The sequence below is a fragment of the Micropterus dolomieu genome, linkage group LG17 (genome assembly GCF_021292245.1).
Source record: "Micropterus dolomieu isolate WLL.071019.BEF.003 ecotype Adirondacks linkage group LG17, ASM2129224v1, whole genome shotgun sequence".
NCBI classification, from domain to species: domain Eukaryota; kingdom Metazoa; phylum Chordata; class Actinopteri; order Centrarchiformes; family Centrarchidae; genus Micropterus; species Micropterus dolomieu.
The window spans coordinates 33,111,960-33,136,252 of NC_060166.1; the positions used below are offsets into that span (position 1 = coordinate 33,111,960).

General features: G+C 40.5%; 1 protein-coding gene across 1 annotated transcript in view; it reads left to right on the forward strand.

Annotated features, from left to right (window-relative positions):
* ryr1b (ryanodine receptor 1b (skeletal)) overlaps nucleotides 1-24,293 on the forward strand; it is a 68,397-nt gene that overhangs the window by 22,346 nt on the left and 21,758 nt on the right. The window contains exons 20-72 of the mRNA XM_046073189.1: nucleotides 471-687; nucleotides 785-889; nucleotides 1,232-1,335; nucleotides 1,437-1,520; nucleotides 1,610-1,769; nucleotides 1,955-2,102; nucleotides 2,256-2,461; nucleotides 2,600-2,774; nucleotides 2,931-3,139; nucleotides 3,224-3,570; nucleotides 3,932-4,067; nucleotides 4,328-4,488; nucleotides 4,735-4,897; nucleotides 5,022-5,108; nucleotides 5,577-5,803; nucleotides 6,551-6,995; nucleotides 7,076-7,648; nucleotides 7,768-7,968; nucleotides 8,191-8,302; nucleotides 8,407-8,550; nucleotides 8,706-8,979; nucleotides 9,210-9,327; nucleotides 9,468-9,600; nucleotides 9,855-9,949; nucleotides 10,062-10,197; nucleotides 10,287-10,470; nucleotides 10,627-10,738; nucleotides 10,861-10,981; nucleotides 11,089-11,258; nucleotides 11,395-11,615; nucleotides 11,884-11,974; nucleotides 12,413-12,553; nucleotides 12,645-12,808; nucleotides 13,276-13,354; nucleotides 13,462-13,551; nucleotides 13,783-13,923; nucleotides 14,878-14,955; nucleotides 15,063-15,138; nucleotides 15,243-15,366; nucleotides 15,481-15,596; nucleotides 15,698-15,765; nucleotides 16,034-16,155; nucleotides 16,437-16,486; nucleotides 17,968-18,028; nucleotides 18,146-18,272; nucleotides 18,360-18,468; nucleotides 18,592-18,673; nucleotides 18,893-19,023; nucleotides 19,158-19,478; nucleotides 19,834-20,074; nucleotides 20,574-20,661; nucleotides 20,770-20,862; nucleotides 22,924-23,094. Coding sequence (XP_045929145.1) covers nucleotides 471-687; nucleotides 785-889; nucleotides 1,232-1,335; nucleotides 1,437-1,520; nucleotides 1,610-1,769; nucleotides 1,955-2,102; nucleotides 2,256-2,461; nucleotides 2,600-2,774; nucleotides 2,931-3,139; nucleotides 3,224-3,570; nucleotides 3,932-4,067; nucleotides 4,328-4,488; nucleotides 4,735-4,897; nucleotides 5,022-5,108; nucleotides 5,577-5,803; nucleotides 6,551-6,995; nucleotides 7,076-7,648; nucleotides 7,768-7,968; nucleotides 8,191-8,302; nucleotides 8,407-8,550; nucleotides 8,706-8,979; nucleotides 9,210-9,327; nucleotides 9,468-9,600; nucleotides 9,855-9,949; nucleotides 10,062-10,197; nucleotides 10,287-10,470; nucleotides 10,627-10,738; nucleotides 10,861-10,981; nucleotides 11,089-11,258; nucleotides 11,395-11,615; nucleotides 11,884-11,974; nucleotides 12,413-12,553; nucleotides 12,645-12,808; nucleotides 13,276-13,354; nucleotides 13,462-13,551; nucleotides 13,783-13,923; nucleotides 14,878-14,955; nucleotides 15,063-15,138; nucleotides 15,243-15,366; nucleotides 15,481-15,596; nucleotides 15,698-15,765; nucleotides 16,034-16,155; nucleotides 16,437-16,486; nucleotides 17,968-18,028; nucleotides 18,146-18,272; nucleotides 18,360-18,468; nucleotides 18,592-18,673; nucleotides 18,893-19,023; nucleotides 19,158-19,478; nucleotides 19,834-20,074; nucleotides 20,574-20,661; nucleotides 20,770-20,862; nucleotides 22,924-23,094 — 8,332 coding nt within the window. The remainder of the gene's footprint in view (nucleotides 1-470; nucleotides 688-784; nucleotides 890-1,231; nucleotides 1,336-1,436; nucleotides 1,521-1,609; nucleotides 1,770-1,954; nucleotides 2,103-2,255; nucleotides 2,462-2,599; nucleotides 2,775-2,930; nucleotides 3,140-3,223; nucleotides 3,571-3,931; nucleotides 4,068-4,327; nucleotides 4,489-4,734; nucleotides 4,898-5,021; nucleotides 5,109-5,576; nucleotides 5,804-6,550; nucleotides 6,996-7,075; nucleotides 7,649-7,767; nucleotides 7,969-8,190; nucleotides 8,303-8,406; nucleotides 8,551-8,705; nucleotides 8,980-9,209; nucleotides 9,328-9,467; nucleotides 9,601-9,854; nucleotides 9,950-10,061; nucleotides 10,198-10,286; nucleotides 10,471-10,626; nucleotides 10,739-10,860; nucleotides 10,982-11,088; nucleotides 11,259-11,394; nucleotides 11,616-11,883; nucleotides 11,975-12,412; nucleotides 12,554-12,644; nucleotides 12,809-13,275; nucleotides 13,355-13,461; nucleotides 13,552-13,782; nucleotides 13,924-14,877; nucleotides 14,956-15,062; nucleotides 15,139-15,242; nucleotides 15,367-15,480; nucleotides 15,597-15,697; nucleotides 15,766-16,033; nucleotides 16,156-16,436; nucleotides 16,487-17,967; nucleotides 18,029-18,145; nucleotides 18,273-18,359; nucleotides 18,469-18,591; nucleotides 18,674-18,892; nucleotides 19,024-19,157; nucleotides 19,479-19,833; nucleotides 20,075-20,573; nucleotides 20,662-20,769; nucleotides 20,863-22,923; nucleotides 23,095-24,293) is intronic.

Consider the following 24,293-nt stretch of genomic DNA (forward strand, 5'->3'; position numbering starts at 1 on the left):
ATTTCTTTATTTAACCAGTACGACAGTAAATTAATAGGAATACACATACAGAATGGCAAAATGATCAAAAAAATAAATAAAACTGGCAGAATATTTTAAATGAATAATTAAGCTTTTTTTTCTTTCAATTTTAATTCTATGAATGCATTTAAAACCTAATCTCTCAAGTTATCCCAAATAATTATCTCCCAAAATATCCCTTTAAACCCAGCAGTGTCTTGTCCCCCAAAAGAGATTTTACAGCTGCTGTGTGTAATGATCCCTCACAGTGCTGAGATGGGACTAATGGTGTATTGACTGATGAGCACAGCGAAGGAAACACAGGCTCAAGAATTGGCACAGAAATTAAATCAATGTGTTTTTTATTTTATGAGTCGAGGCACCGTTGCAATAAATGACTAAAGTAGTATAAAAAGATCTCTTTGTCAGATAGATAAAGACTAAGACTGGCTCTGTTTCTGTCACTTCAGGGCTCGGTTCCTCCTTGGTGGTCGTCACGGAGACTTCAAGTTCATGCCGCCGCCTGGCTATGCCCCATGCTACGAGGCTCTGCTGCCTAGAGACAGAATGCGTATTGAACCCATCAAGGAGTACAAGCACGACTTCAACGGTGTGCGCAACCTGCTGGGTCCCACCATGTCCCTCACCCACACCTCTTTCACCCCCTGCCCTGTGGACACAGTTCAGGTAAAAGCCTGAATCCTAAAATCAGACTTTGATCTTGTCATTAAAATATCTGCTACATTTGTTTATTTTTGTTTACTGATTTACTTTAACTGCATAGATTGTATTGCCACCCCACTTGGAGAGTATCAGAGTGAAGCTGGCAGAGAATATTCACGAACTCTGGGCTATCACTCGTATTGAGCAGGGCTGGACCTATGGGACTGTAAGTATGGAGTCATCACTGCAATACAGATGCAACAGAATAGGAGTCAGCCTCAGATTTAGATGATTTGGAGCTTTAACTAATATGTGAGTAATATTTTAAAACTCTTCTGAATATATTAATTTTTCAATAAATCATTTTCTCAAAAAATGGACTTGTGTTATCTCTGGTAAAAATTTTGAGATGTAGTGGAGGCTAAACACATCTCACCACCGTTTTGGCTGAAATAAATCTTGATGACAGAAGTGTGCATACACTGAGTATCAATCAGATGTATGTAGGGTCTGTTGGGGCAAACTTTCTTTTACTAGTGAATAACCTCATCATCATCTACCTCCACAGTTCAGAGATGACAATAAGAAGCTCCATCCTTGTCTGGTGGACTTCCAGGCTCTCCCTGAACCAGAGAGGAACTACAACCTGCAGATGTCTGGCGAGACTCTTAAGTGAGTTTGTAATAAAGGTTCTGTTGAGGTATCGGGGTCAGAGTAGAAAGTTTATGTTAATGAACACAGTTGTTGATGCCTGTGTTCTTGTTATTCCACAGGACTCTCCTGGCACTGGGTTGCCACGTTGGAATGGGTGACGAGAAAGCAGAGGAGAATCTCAAGAAGATCAAGCTGCCCAAGACGTATGGGGACATTTCTGGCATTTCTGCACAAACTAACATTCCACATTATCCTTTATGCATGTTTTAATAAGAACTTGTCTGTCCTTCAGCTATGTGATGAGCAATGGATACAAACCTGCCCCCCTTGACCTCAACCATGTCAAACTGACACCAAACCAGAACCAGCTTGTAGAAAAACTGGCAGAAAATGGACATAATGTTTGGGCAAGAGACCGGGTACGGCAAGGATGGACCTACAGTATTGTGCAGGTAATCATTTCCAATTCTTTTTAAATCCTTAATAAATCCTTTTTTAAAAGGTTTAATTTATTTATATAAACCAATCTATCTTTAAACCATTTGCACATGCATAATCCAACTGACGCTAAGTCAGCTTTTGTATATTTTTTCTTACATTTTATGTCATGTTCTATTCTTTTACAATATTCTGTTAGGACATCTTCAATAAGCGAAACCCTCGTCTGGTACCTTACAACCTGCTGGACGAGAGAACCAAGAAAACCAACCGAGACAGTGTTAACAACGCTGTCCGCACCCTCATTGGCTATGGCTACAACATTGAGCCTCCAGATCAGGAGAGCAGTACGTCAGCTTACCGCATGCTTATGATAACATATGATGATTGGATTAATTTTTTCGAGCATTTAATTTTAACTCCACCCAGGATGCGTTCACAGTCACCATCAATCTTAACTTATCTGTCATCTTTTTCATCTTTCCCATCTTTTCCTGCAGCTGGCCATGGCCTCGAAAACACCCGTGGGGACAAGGTACGAATCTTTAGGGCAGAAAAGTCATATGCTGTCACCCAAGGGAAGTGGTACTTTGAGTTTGAGGCAGTCACCACGGGGGAGATGAGAGTGGGTTGGGCACGTCCTAATGTTCGCTCTGACACTGAACTGGGAGCAGATGAACTGGCCTACGTCTTTAATGGCAATAAGGTTAGTCCCTGTCTTTAACTTTAGTTGAATCAGGGTCATTCCAATTTAATCAAGTTTAGTCTGGGCAAATGTCAAAATACGTAAAGAGCTGTGATAAGTTGTGTTTTATTGATTATTTATTAATGTAACCCTTTCTAGGCTCAAAGATGGCATATTGGCAATGAGCCTTTCGGTCGCCAGTGGCAATCTGGCGATGTAGTTGGTTGTATGATTGACCTGACTGAGATGATCATCATGTTCACACTCAACGGAGAAATGTTGATCAGTGACTCGGGCTCGGAGATGGCTTTCAAAGACATTGAAATTGGGGAAGGTAAGAGTTAATGTTTATTTTACCTTTTTTGATCAGCATTAGTTGCTGTAATGGAAAGGAAGTATTTCTTAACATAAATCTTATTTGGCATAAATTGTTACTTCACAGTTTATCTAAATAGGATTCAAATTACTTTCATGTGGTTTTACTCCTCAGGTTTTATCCCAGTGTGTGCCCTGGGCCTGTCTCAGGTTGGAAGGATCAATCTTGGTCAGAATGTCAGCAGCCTACGCTACTTTGCCATCTGTGGCCTGCAGGAAGGATTTGAACCTTTTGCTATCAATATGAAGCGAGATATTACCATGTGGTTCAGTAAAAGTTTGCCCCAGTTTGTGCCTGTACCCACCGAGCACAATCATATAGAGGTAATTACTTTGTGATACATGTTTAATGAAGCTAGAACTTTAAAACCAGATCACATATTTATCTTCAAACATTTTGTCTCCCAGGTCTCCCGTGTGGATGGGACTGTGGACAGTGCCCCCTGTCTGAAACTGACACATAAGACATTTGGATCACAGAACGCCAACACCGACATGCTGTTCCTCAGACTCAGCATGCCTGTCCAGTTCCACGAGACCTTCAAGATCCAGGCAGGCACCACCCCTCTAACCCATGCCCTCACTATACCCGAGGAGGAAGTGGTTGTGGTGGAGCCCGACTCAGAATTTGAAATTCTGAAAAAGTCTGCCAGCCGCAAGGAGCAGGATGAGGAAAAGAAGGAGCTGTCTGTACCTAAGGAGATCACTGTGGAAAATGACAAGGACACAGTGTCAGAAAAGGGAAAGAAAAAAGGGTAAGTGTAGCAGGTTGTACTTTTAGCGAAGAGGAACAAGCCTGCAGTGTATTTTCAGCCTGCAGAGGGTGTTATTTAAAACCTGATATCAAATTACAAACTATCCTCTAAACATGGCATGAATCCTCCATCCAGAAACAACTAGACTCAGCTCACCAATAGACAGTTTTCTTCTTTTGTCCCTATTTTCTTTGTCTTTGTTTTTGTAAAAAAACAACTAGTGTTTGTACTACATGCAGTTCACTAATTAGTAACATTATGTGAATGCAGTAAACTTACCTCAATATCATTGAGCAGTAAGCAAAATTGTCCAGTGCTGCCTTAAGTTTTAAGTGTATATGCTATCTTCTGTGTGCATTAGATTCTTCTCCAAGGCCAAGAAGGCTGCCATGACACCTCTCTCCCCTTCTCCTGCACCCCCAGCAGTGCCACGTTTGATGGAAGACGTGGTCCCAGATGACAGAGATGATCCGGAGATCATCCAGAATACTACCACTGTGAGCTAAAAAATTATCCTCTGCTAATGCTAGATTTACAGCACATGTCAAAATTATCCCTCCAGTTTGTTCAAAGTCCGTTGACCAGGCTGGCAGTATTTGCTGAGCCTGCTCATTGGGATTTTACTGTGTATTGGGATGCATCATACTTACAGTTAGTACTTATAGTTATTATTTTATTTATATCCAATATTACTGCTCCTAGATGTCCCACTCAGATGTCTTTTAGTAGCAGTCTTATTTTCTTTTTCTATTTTCAGTATTACTATTCTGTAAGGATTTTCGCTGGACAGGAGCCTTCTGGTGTGTGGGTTGGCTGGGTCACTCCTGACTACCACCAGTATGATCCATCCTTTGACCTCTCCAAAGTGCGCTCTGTCACTGTTACTGTGGGAGATGACAAAGGCAACATACATGATAGGTTAGTCTTTCACATATTCAAGTACTAATGCAAGTTCATGCACTTCTGACTGTTAATAGACTCTGTATTTATTATTTATTCAAGCTTGGTTTAGAATGTTAGTAATGTGATTAAGGCTTGATAAGTAAAGTAAGATTATGTTTTTTGTCTTATTTTCCATTTCATTAATATTCTCCACTTTGTTTTGTCCCTCTGTGCATTTGAGATGAATTTGAACATAGCAGTGTGTTTGTTGTTTCTCTGCAGTATGAAGCACAGTAACTGTTACATGGTGTGGGGAGGGGACCTGGTCAGCAATCAGCAGACCCGCTTCAGCCAGGAGGACATGGTTGTTGGCTGCTTGGTTGACCTGGCAACAGGTCTCATGACCTTTACAGCCAACGGAAAGGAGCTTAACACCTTCTACCAGGTAAGGAAAGACTACACAGTATATGTTGTGTTTGTATTTGTATCTATGTTTTTCAGACTCAACTTCAATCTGTATGAGTTATGTTACACTGTGGAGCTGTAAAACCAGATGTGTTTAATTTCAGGTTGAGCCCAATACCAAGCTGTTCCCTGCTGTCTTTGTTCAGCCCTCCAATCAGAACTTGGTGCAGCTAGAGCTGGGAAAACTCAAGGTCAGAAACTAGCATACATATTTTAAATCTTCTTCCTGCCCACTTCCACTCCTACCCAATTCAGATCGGCATCGTAACGTGGGCCAAACTTACGTTGATGGTTTATCTGAATGAGTCAACCAAACTTCCACCTTGGTTAAACACGCGGGACCATGTTTCTCTGTTAGGATACACTGATGTAATGGTTTGATTATAGATTTCATTTAAACTAAACCCCAATAAGAAAGAGAGAAAAATAATAATAAAGTGAAACAGAAACTGGCACTCAACTTTTATTTGGTAATTATTTCATGTAATATGTGTAATTATAAGGTTTATCAGTAAAGTCTTTGAAACCAAACTGCTGACTGGAGTCTCTGCTAACCAGAGATTACACTCTGCCATCCATTCCTTTTTTCCTTTTCAGGTTTACTTGTTTCCTTTACAAGTTTACTTACTTGTTTACTTGTTTTTATTTCTTCTTCTAAGAACATCATGCCCATCTCGGCAGCCATGTTCCGCAGCGAACGTATGAACCCGGTCCCCCAGTGCCCTCCCAGGTTGGATGTCCAGATGTTGACCCCAGTTATCTGGAGTCGCATGCCCAACCACTTCCTCAACCCGCAGGTGGGCAGAGTGAGTGAGAGGTTGGGCTGGATGGTGGAGTGTACTGAACCCCTCACCATGATGGCTCTGCACATCCCAGAGGAGAACAGGTCAGAGACAGTAGTCCCAGCAGGCAGTCTGCAAGTTAATAATTGGTTCCCAGTGTTTCCTAGAGTATCAAAGCTCACACACACAGTGGAAAAGGACTCACAAGGCACGACTCCAGATAACTCACTAAAATAGGTTTATTGCGTAGTCCAAAAAACACAAGCGACGGTACAAAAGACTCTAGGGAGGAATCTATATCCAAAAACCGAAGCAAAGGTCAAATACACTTACAGGGAAAACGCTAGAACTCTGTCACTGGGGAACAAGACGATCTGGCACAGACAACAGGGAGGAGTGGGACAGGGGAGACAATGAGATGCAGGTGGAGGACATTAGGGCGGGGGCAGGCAATCACACATGGTGGGAGGGCAGACAAGACCTGAAATGAGACACAAATAATGAAACTGACTAGGGACAAATAAAGTGAGCTCATGCCTTAGCTGCTGGAGCTGGGCATGACCTAGAGTGTCTTGTAAGCGATTTAATTTAATTGCAATCCCCTGTCAATTTTTTATCTATGGAGCCCAGCAGGTTTCTTAGAAAAGTTAAAACTTGAAATGAACAGAAATTTAATTGAGCAATTTGCTTTTCCAAACACTACAACATAATGAATTTTATATATGAATGTATGCTTTGTGGAGAGACCTTTTATGTATTAACTTTTTTAAAATGTATATGTTTCCGTATTGTAATAATTGCTCACTGTTACCTGATCAGTGTTGATCTTTGAGTTTGTGTTTGTTTCTCAGGTGTATTGACATCCTGGAGCTGTCGGAGCGTCAGGATCTGATGACGTTTCACTACCATACCCTTATGCTCTACTGCGCTGTGTGCGCACTTGGCAATAACCGCGTGGCTCATGCCTTGTGCAGCCATGTGGATGAATCCCAGCTTTTCTATGCCATTGAGAACACCTACCTGCCCGGACCTCTCCGCAGCGGCTTCTACGACCTGCTCATCAGCATTCACCTGGAATCTGCTAAACGGGCACGTCTGGGCACCAATAGGGAATTTATCATCCCTATGTCTCAAGAGACTCTGAGCATCAAGCTGTACCCTGATGCAAAGAAAGCCCATTCTCTACCCGGTGTTGGCCTCACCACCTGCTTACGGCCCAAGTTGCATTTTTCATCCATCAACTTTGTCGGCACGGACCCCGATCTGTACACCCTTAGTCCTATTTTCCCCCTGCAGGTAAGAGACAAGAGATAGGTTGCATTAAAAAAATATAACATTTTAGTTTCCTTTTACTTATTTTTACCTCTCCCCCTCAGGAGCTGAAGACCCAGGCGATTAGCATGTTAACAGAGGCTGTGCTGGATGGTAGCCAAGCTATGCGGGATCCAGTAGGAGGCAGTGTGGAGTTCCACTTTGTCCCAATCCTGAAGCTAATCAGTACACTGCTCATTATGGGTATCTTCAACGACGAGGACACCAAGCACATCCTGAAGATGATCGATCCAAATGTTTTCAGTGGAAAGGAAGAGGAGGAGGAAGAGGAGGGAGAGAAAGCTGAGGAGGGTGGAGCTGCTGAAGGAGAAATCGAGGAAGAGAAGGAGGAGGAAGAGGCGGCAACTGAGGCCGAGCTTGAGGACGAAGGAGTTGGTGACGAGGATGAGGAGCTGAAAGATGTGGATAAAGCAGAGCATAAGGAGGAAGAAGTTGAGCCTAAGGAGGAAGGAGAAGAGGAGAAGGAGGAGGGAGAGGCCAAAAGAGGAAAAGTAGATGGAGAGAAGGCAGAGGAGGAGAAGGAGACAGAGGCAGGGGAAGCAGAAGTGAAAGAGGAGGAGGAGGGTCTGGAAGAGGGATTACTCCAGATGAAGCTACCAGAGTCTGTCAAACTGCAGGTCATTTTCATCTCATGAACACTATCTACAGTTCATCTGCACAGTATTCCTATCCTTAAAAAATGTTTTACAAATTATACTTATTAAACTCTTATTCCTATCTTATCTACCTCTCACAGATGTGCACGCTCTTGCAGTACTTCTGCGACTGCGAGCTGCGACACAGAGTTGAAGCCATTGTGGCCTATTCAGACCAGTTTGTCCATGATATTCAGAGCAACCAACGCGTTCGTTACAATCTATTAATGAAAGCCTTCACCATGTCTGCTGCTGAGACTGCACGCAGGACCCGCGAGTTCCGTTCACCACCACAGGACCAGGTACTGATTCTTATTTTTTTTAGGGAAGTGCAAACTGACATTGAGATGGGCTTGTACCAAAAATTCAAAGGGTGGGTTTTTAAGATCTGATAAGAAGCTTTGTTTTGAAGGCATCAGATGTTATGTCACATGTATCGTGGAGAACAGAAGAACAACAAAGAAACAGTCTGTATTTCAAAAGACCCTTAGAGAGATGGAGTTATTTTACTGTTCGTTTTCAAGGTTCTTTTGCTGACCAACTTTAAGCATGGTCCAGAGGACGAGGATTGTCCAGTGCCTGATGAGGTGAAGGACACTCTTGCAGAGTTCCACAATGACCTCCTGCTTCACTGTGGTGAGAAGTTCTTTAAAGATCCTGTGTATTTTTTGCATGTATGAATTACTTTTTATATTAAATATTTTACTACTCTTAAGGCTGATTTCCCATTTTACACATAGGTATACATATTGAGGAGGAGGCAGTGGAGGAAGAGGTGGACACCTCACTGGGGGGCAGACTCTTCAGTCTGATCGACAAGATCAAGAACTTGCGCAAGAAGAAGGAGGAAGAGAAGCCAGAGGTTGAAGAGGAACCAAAACCCAGTATGAGTAACATCTAAATCCCTTGTTAAATATTTGAAGGACTCGATTTTGGCATCTTCAGTCCAAATATGGCAAAATCAGCCTTTGTAAATCCATAGCAATATATATTAGTACACAACAGACATACTGTACCTTTCTGTGTCCACTTCACTAAGGCACCCTTCAGGAACTGATCTCCCACACTATGATCCACTGGGCTCAGGAGTCATTCATTCAGAACCCCGAACTTGTGCGTCTGATGTTCAGCCTGCTCCACAGGCAGTATGATGGCCTCGGCGAGCTGATTCGAGCTCTGCCCAAAGCCTATGCCATCAATGCTGTGTCTGTTCAGGACACCATGGACCTACTTGAGTGTTTGGGACAGATACGTTCGCTGCTTATTGTCCAGATGGGCCCAGAAGAGGAGCGGCTCATGATCCAGAGCATCGGGTCAGTGTGGGGGTGATGATATGTAGTTTGGATGGTAGATGGGAGATTTGCTATTGATTAAAATATTCTGATATTATATGTCATATTTTCCCCTTAGTAATATATTTTTCTTAAATGGTTCAGACTCTTTGGATGGACCAAAGGTTCTGTCCTAAAATCTCAAACTGAATTCAATGACACAAGTAAAGAAATGTAACCTGTGAATCTGACTGAATCTGTAATTATTTCAGGAACATCATGAACAACAAGGTGTTCTACCAACACCCCAATCTGATGAGAGCTCTTGGTATGCATGAGACTGTCATGGAGGTGATGGTCAATGTCCTGGGCGGAGGAGGAGATTCGAAGGTAACTAGGATTTTCAGTTTGTTTAGTTCTATGTTATTCAGTCTAACCAGTTTAATTGAGGGGCTGTTTGGGCACTTGACTATGTACCATTGCCATAAATCCCACAGTAGACAGAATATATCTTTACCTTTTCTCTCCAGGAGATTCGATTCCCCCATATGGTGACCAACTGCTGTCGGTTCCTGTGTTACTTCTGTCGTATCAGCCGACAGAACCAGCGCTCCATGTTTGACCATTTAGGCTACCTTTTACAGAACAGCGGCATTGGCTTGGGTCAGTTTCAGCCACCTATCACACTGTTTGCTGTACTGCACTGTCTCCATCATCAGTTGCCCTGTTCACTCTCACTCAGTTTTTCCCCCTTACGGCAGAAAACATAAGAAATGCATGGAACTCCAGGAAAAATCCAGATAGCATCTTGTTTAAATGTATTACTTTTGACAAATATAGAATGATGAGTGATGATGCTGTATATTAGGAAAAGAACAAACAAATATAGACTCATTGTATTTATTAAACATTTGCAGGAATGAGTGGGTCCACACCTCTGGATGTGGCTGCAGCTTCCTGTATTGACAACAATGAGCTGGCCTTGGCTCTACAAGAGCAGGACCTGGAAATGGTTTGAGAACATAAAAAATTATAAGAAATAAATATAAATGAAATGGCACAGTAAACTTCATCTTCATCATCTTAAATCTCTCTCGGTCTCCCTCATACGCATGTTGCCATAGGTGGTGACATACTTGGCGGGCTGCGGGCTGCAGATGTGTCCAATGCTTCTTTCAAAGGGCTACCCTGACATCGGCTGGAACCCCTGTGGAGGAGAGAAATACCTGGATTTCCTCCGCTTTGCTGTCTTTGTTAATGGTCAGCTCCGTCAAATAATTTCATTTGTAGTGTTGAGTTGTGTCAACACTGTCAACTGTCACTAACATTTGCACGCATGTTCATCACAGGAGAGAGCGTGGAGGAGAATGCTAATGTAGTGGTGCGTCTGCTCATCCGTCGGCCTGAGTGCTTCGGCCCAGCCCTGAGAGGAGAGGGTGGTAATGGTCTGCTGGCTGCCATGGAGGAGGCCATCAAGATCTCAGAGGATCCAGCAAGGGATGGACCCACTGTCAAAAAAGACAGACGATTCATGTAAGTGATGGCACAGTATGTATGATACTTGCATACAGGCTCGTTCACTTTTCTAGACATCTAGACAAATTAATTAACTGTCATTGTTGTGTCTTGTTTTTTTTTTTTTAAAGATACACTAGGAATTGTTATAAAAGATGTTTTCTTTATTGGCAGGTTTGGTGGTGAAGAACAGCAGGAGGAGAATCGTGTACATCTGGGAAATGCCATCATGGCTTTCTACTCTGCCCTTATTGATCTGCTGGGTCGCTGCGCCCCTGAGATGCATGTGAGCAGAACAACTTTTCACACCATTAATTTCTTTAAATCCTCCAGGCAGCTTGGTTCAGTATGTGGTTAATGAGCAGTGGTAAGTCTCATACAGTATGTGTTAAATGTTTGTATCTACAGCTGATCCAAGCAGGCAAGGGTGAAGCCCTAAGAATCAGGGCCATCCTGAGGTCTCTGGTGCCAATAGAGGATCTGGTGGGAGTTATCAGCTTGCCTGTGCAGATTCCTGCCTACGGCAAAGGTTAGTTTTTATGTTGGCATCATGCATGGACATACTGTGCAGATGTACAATATTTGGGCATATTTTAGCATATCCATGCATTATTATTTCTTCTGTTAAAACCCCAGATGGTCAAATTATTGAGCCTAAGATGTCAGCCAGTTTTGTGCCAGACCACAAGGCCTCCATGGTGCTGTTCCTTGATAGAGTGTATGGCATTGACAACCAGGACTTCATGCTTCATGTGCTGGAGGTTGGCTTCCTGCCCGACATGAGAGCTGCTGCTTCTCTGGACACGGTAAGTAGAAAAAAACACAGACAAAATGTTAAACAGCAAGAGACATTTCACTTATGTCATTTACTATTCACTTGTCTCCAAAGTCTTGGCCTCAGTTAGTAGTTAATAGTTTTTCTGTCTTCCTCTCTGATTATAGGTGGCATTCAGTACGACTGAAATGGCCTTGGCACTGAACCGCTACCTCTGTTCGGCTGTTCTGCCTCTTCTCACCAAGTGTGCCCCATTGTTTGCTGGGACAGACCACCGAGCCATCATGATCGACTCCATGCTCCACACCATCTATCGTTTGTCACGTGGCCGAGCTCTTACCAAGGCTCAGAGGGACGTCATTGAGGAGTGCCTCATGTCGCTCTGCAAGTCAGTACTAATCCAAATCTCTCTATTTAAAAAATGGAAACAACAATTGGGCATCGTAATGATTATAAAAAACTATTTTATTTTTAGATTTTCCAAATGAACTTTTATTTAACTAGAAAGTCTCTTGAGATTGAATCAGAATGGCAAAATAGTTAGTCAATTTGCAACATATTGCTCAGTATTAAGGGACCACAAAAGTACATCAAAGAAGCAATAACCAATTTTAAATAGTTAGATTCCTCAAGAATCATTTTGATGACATTCACAGGTACCTTCGACCCTCCATGCTGCAGCATCTGCTTAGACGGCTGGTATTTGATGTGCCCATCCTCAACGAATATGCAAAGATGCCTCTAAAGGTTTGCCTTCCATTTGATTATTATTGTATTTGTTTTATTTTATGACAATAGAAAATTATAATGAATAGAACATAAGATAATATTAAGAATTTAAATGAAATGTATACACACAATCTACCCAATCTGTGTTTAAAGTGCAATCAGTTTACACACAGATTGGAAAGACTGTATTGTGGGAGAAATGTATGCATTACCAATACATACATTACATTACAATGATTATTGCATTTCAATTCAATTCAATTCAATTTTATTTATATAGCGCCAAATCACAACAACAGTTATCTCACAGCGCTTTTCATAAAAGAGCAGGTCTAGACCGTACTCTATGATGCTTTTGCATTTGCTTACAGTAGTTATATACAAATCCCGTTTTACTAGCAACTTACTTACTTGTTTGTCCTACTTATATTTCCCTCTCTGACTGAACTGTTTCAGCTGTTGACCAATCACTATGAGCGCTGTTGGAAGTACTACTGTTTGCCTAATGGATGGGCTAATTTCGGTGTGACTTCAGAGGAGGAGCTTCATCTTTCTCGTAAACTCTTTTGGGGAATATTTGAATCTTTGGCACACAAGGTGAGATATGAGTCTCTTAGTTGCCACCTACGTTGTTTATACTGTGTTAAAGCTCATCAGCGTGACTTCTCTGATGTCATCCAAACTCTAGAAATTTGATGCAGAGCTCTTCAAGATCGCCATGCCCTGCCTCTGTGCTATCGCAGGAGCCATCCCACCTGACTATGTGGATGCCACTTACTCCTCTCACACTGAGAAGAAAGCCTCTGTGGATGCTGAAGGCAACTTCGATCCTAAACCAGTGGAGACCACCAAGTGAGTAGAAAAATAAAAGACAGTCAAAGAATTGCTCACAGTGGCCTACAGAACAAAACTAAGTACATTATGTACATAAAATTAATTTAAATACTTGTTTATGGTTCTTTAATGCACTATAAAAGCAAGATAATTGATTCATTTCACATTGTGTTGGTATATCCTTGTTAATGACTGTAATTTGATATTTTTACTTGGTTATTGAACATTCTGAGTTGATTATTTTGATGATGTCAATGCTATGATTTTCTATAGTTTAAAAGGTTAAGTAAAGTCAATGTACATCAGCATCTCATTTTCAATAAAAAAAGCAGTAACTGTGAAGACGAAGTGAGGCGACATATGACCTTAGCACTAAGAGAGAATTAGATTGTAATATAAAAATTCTATACATAATTCACCAGTTACTACAAGCTATTAAAGGAATAATCAGTTGCAGTATTCAATATTAGTTGATCTATTCACAGCACCATCATCCCAGAGAGGCTGGATACTTTTATCAATAAGTATGCAGAGCACACTCATGACAGATGGGCCTTTGAGAAGGTAATTTATGGAAAATGTAAATCATCAGATATATAAGATATAAGTCCATATTTGTTATTTGAAATTGTTGTTGTAATGTTTATCTCAATGCTTAAATACATTTTCAGATTCAGAACAACTGGACCTACGGAGAGGTGTTAGATGAGAATGCTAAGACGCACCCAATGCTCCGGCCATACAAAACATTCTCTGAAAAGGTAATGATTTGTAATCTTCTGTCTCGTCTGAACTGTAACTAAGCTTTACAATTTATTAGCCAAAATGTGTTTTCAGATAGGAGGAAACCAGTACAGTTAAAACAGTATTTCTGAGCCATAAAATTTTCGTCTCTAATCCCACGTGTTTATGATCTTTATGAACAAATTTTTACTGTATATTGTTTACAGGCTTTTAGTTAATTTTTCAATTTTCTTCTCTCTGTTTTTCAGGACAAGGAGATATACCGTTGGCCCATCAAAGAATCCATCAAAGCCATGCTGGCCTGGGAGTGGACATTGGAGAAAGCCAGGGAGGGGGAGGGAGAAGTCGAGAAGAAGGTCGCCACACGCAAAATCTCACAAACTGCTCAGGTACAAAATAGAAAAGTGAAAAAACTCTCTGGAGAATGTTTGATGCTGTGCGGCCTATGTGGACGTATTGGAATGGATGGTTCTTACCCAATACAATAAATGATAGAACCCTCATTAGTGTAATAATATGTATCTCTACACAATTAGTAAACCTAAATTATATTATTTAATATAAGAACAATGCGATCATGTGAAATTCAGCTGTTCCCCCAGGACCACAAAAGAGGGTGAAAATAATCAGTCCTACATCTGCACAATACATACTTGTTGACTCATTAACATCAATAGTCAACATCAACATCAAAAGCAGTTCTCTTTTTCTGGGAACCTCCTAGAATCCTAGAGGTCCCTCAAACTCACATACTGAACCACCTTTATGTATGGTGTTTTTTTCTGATTTGCAAATATTGCACTACAAATGCATATGTAGTATGTTATATTATGACATACTATGTTACTACATTTCACCTCATATTTTACTCATATCCCATATTATACTGTACTATATTTTGATATGTTATGTCAAAATGCTATACTGTTTTATTTCATGATCATATTTCTAGATTAATACTGACAAACATTAAATGTGATAACAAATCATATTATATATTATTCTGGCATTTGCTGTCATTGTAGATGGTATTTCTTACATATACTTTACTTGCTGACTTTGTGGCTACTAATCACACCACTATGTCACTGTACAGTATTGTACTATTAGTACTATAAATACAACACTGTTTATGGGTTTTGTATACTGCAAGCGTTGTAATTTCGAGTGAAATTTCTCTTTTACAGTTTTTTTTTAAATTATTTCTTCTACCATTTCTGTTCTTATTTTTATATGACGATGGCTGGATTGATGGATACTTAAATTATTTTCTATTTACTTTTTTCTGTTGTGCTGCTGCAGCACCTGAATTTCCATTCTTATCTTTTGTTTTATGTCTCTAGGCCACTTATGATCCCAGTCACGGCTACAACCCTCAGCCAGTAGATATTGTAGGAATGGCTCTGTCCAGAGAGCTGCAGGTATGGATGTTTTAGTCAATTTTTCACAGCACTGTTAGGTCTCATATTTTAGTTAGACATTTGTTAGGAACCTGTAAAAAATATCCTCTTTAATCCTATCTATGTAGTCTATGGCTGAGCAGCTGGCTGAGAACTATCACAACACCTGGGGCAGGAAGAAGAAGTTGGAGCTACAGTCCAAAGGTAAGAGGGGTTTTCTATTATACATTCTCAACTAAGAATTTTGTCCTTTAGTGGTGGTTGCTAGTTTGCAGTCTGAGTCCAAAAATGGCTTATGCTTCTTTTAGGCGGTGGCACCCATCCTTTGCTTGTGCCTTATGACACCTTGACGGCTAAAGAGAAGGCCAGAGACAGGGAGAAGGCACAGGACCTGCTCAAGTTCCTACAGCTCAATGGATATGCTGTTACAAGGTAAGCAGGATGTTCTCACCATTTCCATTTAACATTAGTGTTTCCTATGATAGCTCTGTCCATGGCTATCCCTCTCTTTGATTCATTTTGAGTCTCTCTTCTCTGCATACTCAGGGGAATGAAGGACATGGAGCAGGATATTTCCTCTATCGAGAAGCGTTTTGCCTATGGTTTCCTCCAGAAGCTTCTTAAATGGATGGACATTGCCCAGGAGTTCATCGCTCATCTTGGTACAATGATTTTGAGAGGCAAATGCTTCTCACGTACTGTTTACTTCAGCATGCACTTTTTGACTAAGAGCTTACTTATTTTTCATTTCTGTTTTTAACAGAGGCCGTGGTTAGCAGTGGTAGAGTGGAGAAGTCACCACATGAACAAGAGATCAAATTCTTTGCCAAGGTGAGCTGTTTGAGGCTTTAATGGGATCTTCTTTTGCTTGCCTCTACAGGGACGTCAGAGTTCATGAGTAGTAACAAAACCTCACCTAAAAGTCTTGAAATCCACTTTAACATTTAAAATTATTACCAAAATAGGTGGTCTAAAGATGGCTCCAGTTGATGTTTCATCTGTCTTCTCTCTACGCCACCATGTCCCCTTAATGAACACAGAGAGAGCTTGCGGCATGATAGAGTGTTTCTTATTTTTCATCTTGGGTTGTTTTTTCTAGATCCTCCTGCCACTGGTAAATCAGTACTTCAAGAACCACTGCCTATACTTCCTCTCCACTCCTGCTAAAGTCTTGGGTAGTGGAGGGCATTCCTCCAATAAGGAGAAGGAGATGATTGCCAGGTATGTGCAGTAAAAACTTAGAAAAGGTTATTTAAAAGACTAGTTTGTCCTCTGATTTGTGTGACTTGAACTCTTAACCATGTACCTTTCTTTCAGTATAGTACTTTCACGTGACCGTGTCTACCCTCTCCCTCTTCCATGTCTCACCATCTCTCTACTATTGTGCAATATCCTTTTCCAATTTCCTTGACCTCCCTTTTGCTTTTTGTGTCACTTCAAACATCTTTCCTGCCCTGTTTCCCCTTACCGTCCTCCCACCCTCTTTTCTCCTCCTACCTCAGTATCTTCTGTAAGTTGGCTGCTTTGGTGAGGCACAGAGTATCTCTTTTTGGTAAGGAATCTGCATGGTGGCGTCATGCCCTGTCACCACCTTTGTCCCTTTGTATCTGTTTTCCTTTCTAATTTCTCTTTATTTCTCCAGATCTTTTTGGTTTTGTCATGCCCATTTAGATACTAAACAGCATTCACATTTAGTCACACCCCTCCCACACATTCATTCCTTCTTCCCTCCTACTAGATCTCCTCTTCTAATGCTTCTCACTCTTTAACTCAGCTTCTGCTTGGCTTTGATGTTTTCTGCAACCTGGGGCTAGATGCATAAAACTTTAAACTCGATTCACAGCTAAAACACTGTGTAACTGCACAAAGACAGAAATATTAATTTTTTCATCATCTTTTTTTTGTTTTTAAAAGATTCACTCCCACTGTTAGCCATAAATGGATGTAGTAAATGCCCTTAACATATTGCATATTGCCCATAAGTGCCCATATCATTCATTTATCTGCTGCTGAAACCATCAATGGCATATCTCAATCATCAGCATTCAATGTCAAAAAGATGATCAATGATTAAGTCTAAGAACTCATAACATACAGACTTTACAAAGTGCTTCACAAATGAGTAAAATTAAATAAACAAGAATGAGACAATTAATCGCTTATAAATAATTAATAAATGACCCTTTGATTTGACATTTTACAGAACATTGTGTCATCTGCAAAAATAATAACACTGTCAGTGAAACAACCTAAAGAAACAATGTTTTACTATAAGGTTACATCATCTTATATTTCATGTTCACCTTATCATAGCTCTAGGAAACTGTGTGTACATCTGGTATGAAGTATGTCTTATTTTGTAAATACTAGTTTTACTATTCAGCATGTGGGAAATGCTGAATGCTTGGCTTTTGTGCCTACTCATGTATAATTCAAACATCTAGCCCTAAGTATTTTAAAATGTGTCTTTTTATCTTTAAAGGCCTAGCCTCAGATTTAGTAGTCATGACTGATTTAAGCATGAATGTCTGTGTCAGGTATCCACAGATGGCATTGTACTGCAGCTTATATGAGTCAGAATATGCTTTATACTCATTCTCCTTCCCCTCAAAACCACGTGTCTGTAATAGTAAGTCACTCGTATGTAACCACTAGTCACTAGACACTAGCAAGCACTTCACACGGAGCCTGTGCTCCACATGGTGGAACCACTGTGGTTGTATTGCACTAAAGAAATCACTTTTTAACAGAGAATGTAGCATAGTGTAGCAATGTGTGGTTCACCTGTATTTCCTGTAATGTTGTCTCAGTAATGTTGGATACAGTATTTATGAGTCAGAAATAAATGTTTTTTGTAATGTATTTTTTCAGTTTGGTAAATGTTTTGTAGTAACTGTATGTCCAGTTGTTTGTTATAATAGAGCTCTTAAGATGAACTTGTGTTGTGAATATATCTGGCATTTGGGCTCCTGTAGAAAGTGATTTCTACAGCAGGACATCTCTGAGAACGTGTCTTTGTTGTGCTGTTTTCAGGAACAGATGCAGGTGCAGTGGTAAACTGTCTGCACATCCTCTCACGATCACTCGATGCCCGGTAACTACCAATGTATACATATCACTTACCCAACACATCCCCAGGCAGAAGGACAATAGAAACAAACTATCGGAAATTATAAATATCGGACCATTCTTTTGTGTTCTTCTTTTCAAGGACTGTTATGAAATCAGGCCCTGAGATTGTTAAGGCTGGCCTGCGCCAGTTCTTTGAGAGTGCTGCAGATGACATTGAGAAGATGGTTGAGAATCTGAAACTTGGCAAAGTTTCCAGTCGAAACCAGGTCAATGACAGCACCATACTGCATTGTTTTTACTGTTATTTTTTTGTGCCCTAATGTCTGTATTTGGTCGTGTGTGTGTTCCTGTAGGTAAAGGGTGTGTCCCAGAATATCAACTACACCACCACTGCCCTGTTGCCAGTCCTCACTACACTGTTTGACCATATTGCCCAGCACCAGTTTGGAGATGACGTCATATGTGAGTGAAGTGCTTTTCTCCATTGAATTTGTGGTTCATTATTTGCTCTTCGTAACTCTTGACTTAATGACACAAAGGACTGATTCAATGGTAATGCAATGCCTCTCTTCTCTACATCCTCAGTGGATGACTTGCAAATATCCTGCTATCGTTTAATGTGCAGTATCTACTCTCTGGGCACAGTAAAGACTCCACATGCAGAGAAGTGAGTAGAGACCTCTGTGGATCTATGAAAGTCTAAAAAACAAGTCCATTCATGTGATTTGATTATCAAGTCATGTCCATTTAATTTACACTGGCCAAAATCAGAAGTGTTTACAACACACAAAACTCTTTATCTTTCAAAGATTGATTGTGTATTAATTGTTACTCGTTTTTATGAAGACATTTCATCAGGTTCCTGTGGTATTTTTGTCCCCTGCAGACAGCGACCAGCTCTTGGCGAGTGTTTGGCCCACTTAGCAGCAGCTATGCCAGTAGCCTTCCTTGAGCCAGAACTGAATGAGTTTAACACATTTTCTGTTTACACCACCAAGACTCCAAGAGAAAGAACCAGTAGGTTTCAGCATTTTGCCTTGTTTTCATCACTAGCACAACATTTCCCTCGCATTTTGTTTTACCAATTATTAGAATGTGTTAACGATTAATTGTTTTTCTTTAGCTTATATTCCATCTCTCTCCCTCCTCAGTTCTGGGTCTTCCTAACCAAGTGGAGGAGCTGTGCCCTGACATTCCAGAGCTGGAGGTCCTGATGAAGGAGATCCATGACATGGCTGAGTCTGGGGCTCGCTACACAGAAATGCCCCATATGATTGAGATAACCCTGCCCATGTTGTGTAACTACCTCCCACGGTGGTGGGAGAGGGGCATAGAAAATTTCCCTGACCTGGAGGGTCAGCTCTGCACCTCTGTCACCTCCGAGCATCTTAACCAACTGCTGGGTAGCATTATGAAGATTGTGGTTAACAACCTGGGTATAGATGAGGCCTCCTGGATGAAGAGATTGGCAGGTCAGTGAGCAGAATTTTCACAATGCTCAATGCAACTTCTTAGTATCAGTGGGAGGCAACTTCAGTTTTCATAGTTAATCCTGGGTATTAAAAAAAAAATAAGAGTCCCAATGATCCTGAATTATATTAATTTGTGAATCATAAATGTTGCAGTGATGGGTTTGCAAACTGCTTGAATACACTTTATTTTTCATGCAAGCACATGTATGTGTATGTATGTATTTATATGTATGTATATATATATATACATTCTACAACTACATTTGACATTTTGTAAGTGTCAATTTTGGTGAAAACTATGCTTACTACTGCTGACAACTGTTGATTTAAGAATTATGTGTACCCCTTTGTCCAGTGTTTGCCCAGCCTATTGTCAGCAGGGCTAAACCAGAGATGCTTAAATCCCACTTCATCCCTACCATGGAAAAGCTGAAGAAGCGCTCAGGGAAAGTTGTGGCAGAGGAGGATCAGCTGCGCATGGAGGGCAAGACGGAGTTGGACAGTGAAAATGGAACCATCAAAGATGAGTTTGCTGTGCTGTGTCGGGACCTGTATGCTCTCTACCCCTTGCTTATCCGATTCGTGGACAATAACAGGTAGCTGAACTTACCGATTACATGATAAATGTATAGAACACATTAATGCTGTATATTGTTAGTGTTACAGTGTAAAATTAAGTGACTTACAATCAGTGAGCATGATTCTTCTCTGAAAGATAGTTTTGGTATCTATAAACCTGTGCCCCATTTGCACAAATGTTGGTGTCTAAGCCATCTACAGCACAGATTCCCAAATGTTTTGGAACTATTAGTCATTTTGACGCAATTTCATTAAATTAACTTTGTTGTCCAGGTAACCATGTAAGTGATCAGATAATTTTTCTGATCAACAGCAAGAACATATAAAAGAGAATAAAAAACCTTCCACTCCCATCTGTCAAAAAGACATAAATATGAAACTGGAAGTAAAAGATTGTCTGCAAAATAAACCTAATTTGATCAGTCGTAATAAAATAAATTAAAATAAGGACACTTGGCTAGGACTCAGACTTTGATTCAAGTAGTTGAGTTAACCCAATGCTGTCTTTGTCTATAGGGCACGGTGGTTGACCTGTCCAGACCCAGATGCAGAGGAATTTTTCAGGATGGTGGGAGAGATCTTCATTTTCTGGTCCAAATCCCACGTGAGTCCTCTGTTTTCTGTGGTCTTTTCTGATTTAGTTTTTTCTTTTTTTTTTAGATTTTTGTCTGTTTTTTGCCGTCAATCATTTTTCTTGTTTTATTCATTACAGAACTTTAAGAGGGAGGAGCAGAACTTTGTGGTGATGAATGAGATCAATAACATGTCTTTCCTGACTGCTGACAGTAAGAGCAAGATGAGCAAGGTGAGAGTGGACAAGCAGACAAATTGCAAAGTAAAACATAGTTACTTAATTAGATGGTTTATTCACTTACTCCATATCTTGAGCTATAACTCATTAAGAAACTAAACTCTAATAATTCATATTTCACTAATAACACCCATTCCAAGCACGGAAAGATTTAAAAGGACCCCTCTCTTGATCTTTTCTCAGCTCTTATTTCCTTTCTTTCCTTTAAGTTGCTATAAATAAGAACATCAGATAAATGTTATTCTGCAAATAATAATACTTTTCTAGAAATAGAGAAATAGGCAATTAAGTAACTAATAACATCCCTTGCCAGGACAATGTAAGTGGCAGTATTTAGTGTGTAGGCAGTAGAAGGAGTGTCGCTAACTGTGTTTTCTCCTTATATCCTGTGTCGGGGTTGGACGCTGGGCCACTAGGCCGGAGATGGAGAGGTTAGACTGTGTTTGTGCACGAGCGCTGTGCTGATCGCATGGCACCCTGAGTTTGGGAAGGCATTTCATCAAGCTCTCCCATGGACTACCACACTTCTTACACACAGACCCCACTATTCACACACATACATACACACAAACATGGTTATAAACGAATAGTTTCTACCAGGAAAGAACTCACTACAGTAGACATTTATTAATAGCCGTGTTATAATAATGCAAATCTATGGGTGAAATTAAACTGTATATTTGTATTTTTAGTTGTTTATATTAAGATGTTTTCTGAGTGTGACATATTTGTGGTTACAATTAAGTAATATTGAGTGTGAGCGTGGGTGTGTTAGTGATGTGCGTCTATGTTTTTATGTGTGTGTTTGTATATGTGTGATTAGGGGTCTGGAGCGGCTTGATGAAAGCTCTTTGCTGTAGATCGTAGTGGCCTGTGAGGTTTCATGGCGCTCGGTTGAACAGTTGTGTATCTCATTTGGAGTCTGCACTCCTGCAGCCGAGCACCATCATCCTGTTTTTCTTAAATTAATAAACAGTTTGCCTTTAGATCGTCCTGTTGGATACAGTTGTGGAGCCCATGCTACTGTGCCATTTGTGATGTTGAAATTCTGTTATTGACGCTTGGATTTCTTTCAGCTATTGTGGTAAAGATTCCTGCGCTAAGGGACTCTTCTCTTTTCAATATTATCATTGGCTTTGTGTTCACTACCTGTGTACACCAAAAAGCCATTCCATCTCTTGCTGTCACCATTAGATTCACTTGGTCCATCAGCAGCATATGTAGCTAGCTGGGTCTGTCGGGGGAAACTGAAGAAGTTTGACATTGCCAGATTATTATTTACTAACTGGACTCGTCCCGCCATGTCTAATTCATTGACACCATAAAATTGTTAAACCATTGATCATCTAATCACTGTTTGAGTGATGTTCTTTTTCGTTGTTGCTGTAAGATAAGTAAGGCTACCTCCTCTCCTTGGCTGTCAGATGGGCATTACTGGAGTGAACTTCTGTTACCTGATCATCACAATGCCTCTCTTTGCCCAAATAGCAGTGTTTACCCACACAACCCATAAACACTGAGGGCAGAGACGGTGCTGTGAGGCCAGACAACAGTCAGTAATGAGCATCAGGATAGGAGCGTGTGAGAAGAGCTCCAGGGCGAAGGAGCTGACCCCATAGACTTGTGCTGTTCTGTGTGCTGTCCAATGGACAGGATGTGCCCTGTCTGGCCACTGCACTACTAACAGTGAGGCTGCACTGTGTGTAACGACTGTAGCTGATGCAGCAATGAAGCACCTGAAACTCCACCAGAAGTCGATGTTTATAAGGAAATGCAGTTGTTGGATTTTCAGCTGATAAAGAAGTACATTTACTTAGTAGTTGACTTTATCAGCATGTTGTGATATTGCGTAAATTGTTACTCGGCAGTTGGTTCTTTCCATGTAATTTATCAAATTCCTGTTATGTTTTTTTTTAGAAGTAGTCTTACTTAATCACTTTTTAGTTAAATATTCTCAAAAGAATATTTTCCAAGGATAAATCTTTGATGTTTGAGGTGTAGAGGGTTGTAATTTGAATCGAGTCGATTGGTCTGAACTTTTCTTTTTCTCTTTAGTCTGGAGGCTCAGAGCAGGAACGTACCAAGAAGAAGCGGCGGGGTGATCGCTACTCTGTGCAGACTTCCCTAATTGTAGCAGCATTGAAGAAGCTTCTTCCCATTGGTCTCAATATGTGCTCTCCTGCAGACCAGGAGCTCATCAATCTTGCCAAGATCAGATACTCACTGGTACTTTGATGTCTTTGATACCAAAATGTTGACTGTATTTTGTCCCAAAATGAGAAAACTGACATATTTTCCCATTTATAGATGAGTTTATATATATATATACATATATATATGTGTATATATGTGTGTGTATATATATATATATACATATATATATATGTGTATATATATGTGTGTGTATATATATGTGTGTGTGTGTGTGTGTGTGTATATGTATATACATATATGTGTGTATATATATATATATATATATACACATGTGTATGTTTTTGCCTCTATTCTATTCATCAACTGAAAGAATTAAGACTTTCTCTATGTACACAAAAGGCCGAAATGCAGAAATTCTTTGGTTATGCAAACCGATTGTTGCAGCAACTGTCCAGGTGGCTGGGTGATTTTGGAAGTGAAGCTGGATGCAGGATGTGGAGGTCCTGGGCTGGTGTGGTTACACGTGGTCTATGGTTGTGAGGCCGGTTTAATGTGAGGCCGGTTGGATGTACTGCCAAATTCTCTGAAACACCTTTTGAGACGGCTTATGGTAGAGAAATGAACTTTCACTTCACAGGCAACAGCTCTAGTGGAAATTCCTGCAGTCAGCATGCCAATTGCACGTTCCCTCAAAACTTGCGACATCTGTGGCATTGTGCTGTGTTATGGAACTGCACATTTTCGAGTGGCCTTTTATTGTGGCCAGCCAAAGGCACACCTGTGCAATACCCATGCTGTCTGATCAGCATCTTGATATGCCACACCTGCGAGGTGGATGGATTATCTCGGCAAAGGAGAAGTGCTCACTAACACAGATTTTGACAGATTTGTGAACAATATTTGAGAATATATTTGTATATTTGTGTACATAGAAAGAGATCTTTGAGTTCACCTCATGATGAATGAGGGCAAAAACAAAAGTGTTGTGTTTATAATTTTGTTTAGTGTATATACAGTATCTCACGTAAGTGAGTACACATTTGATTATATCTTTTCATGTGACAACACTAAAGAAATGACACTTTGCTACAATGTAAAGTAGCGAGTGGACAGATTGTATGTAAATTTGCTGTCCCCTCAAAATGTCTAAATCGTTGGCAACAAAGGTGAGTACACCCCGAAGACAGAAAACAGATTCAGTGTTGTCACATGAAAAGATATAATCAAATATTTACAATAATGTGAGAGGTGTACTCACTTTTGTGTATATA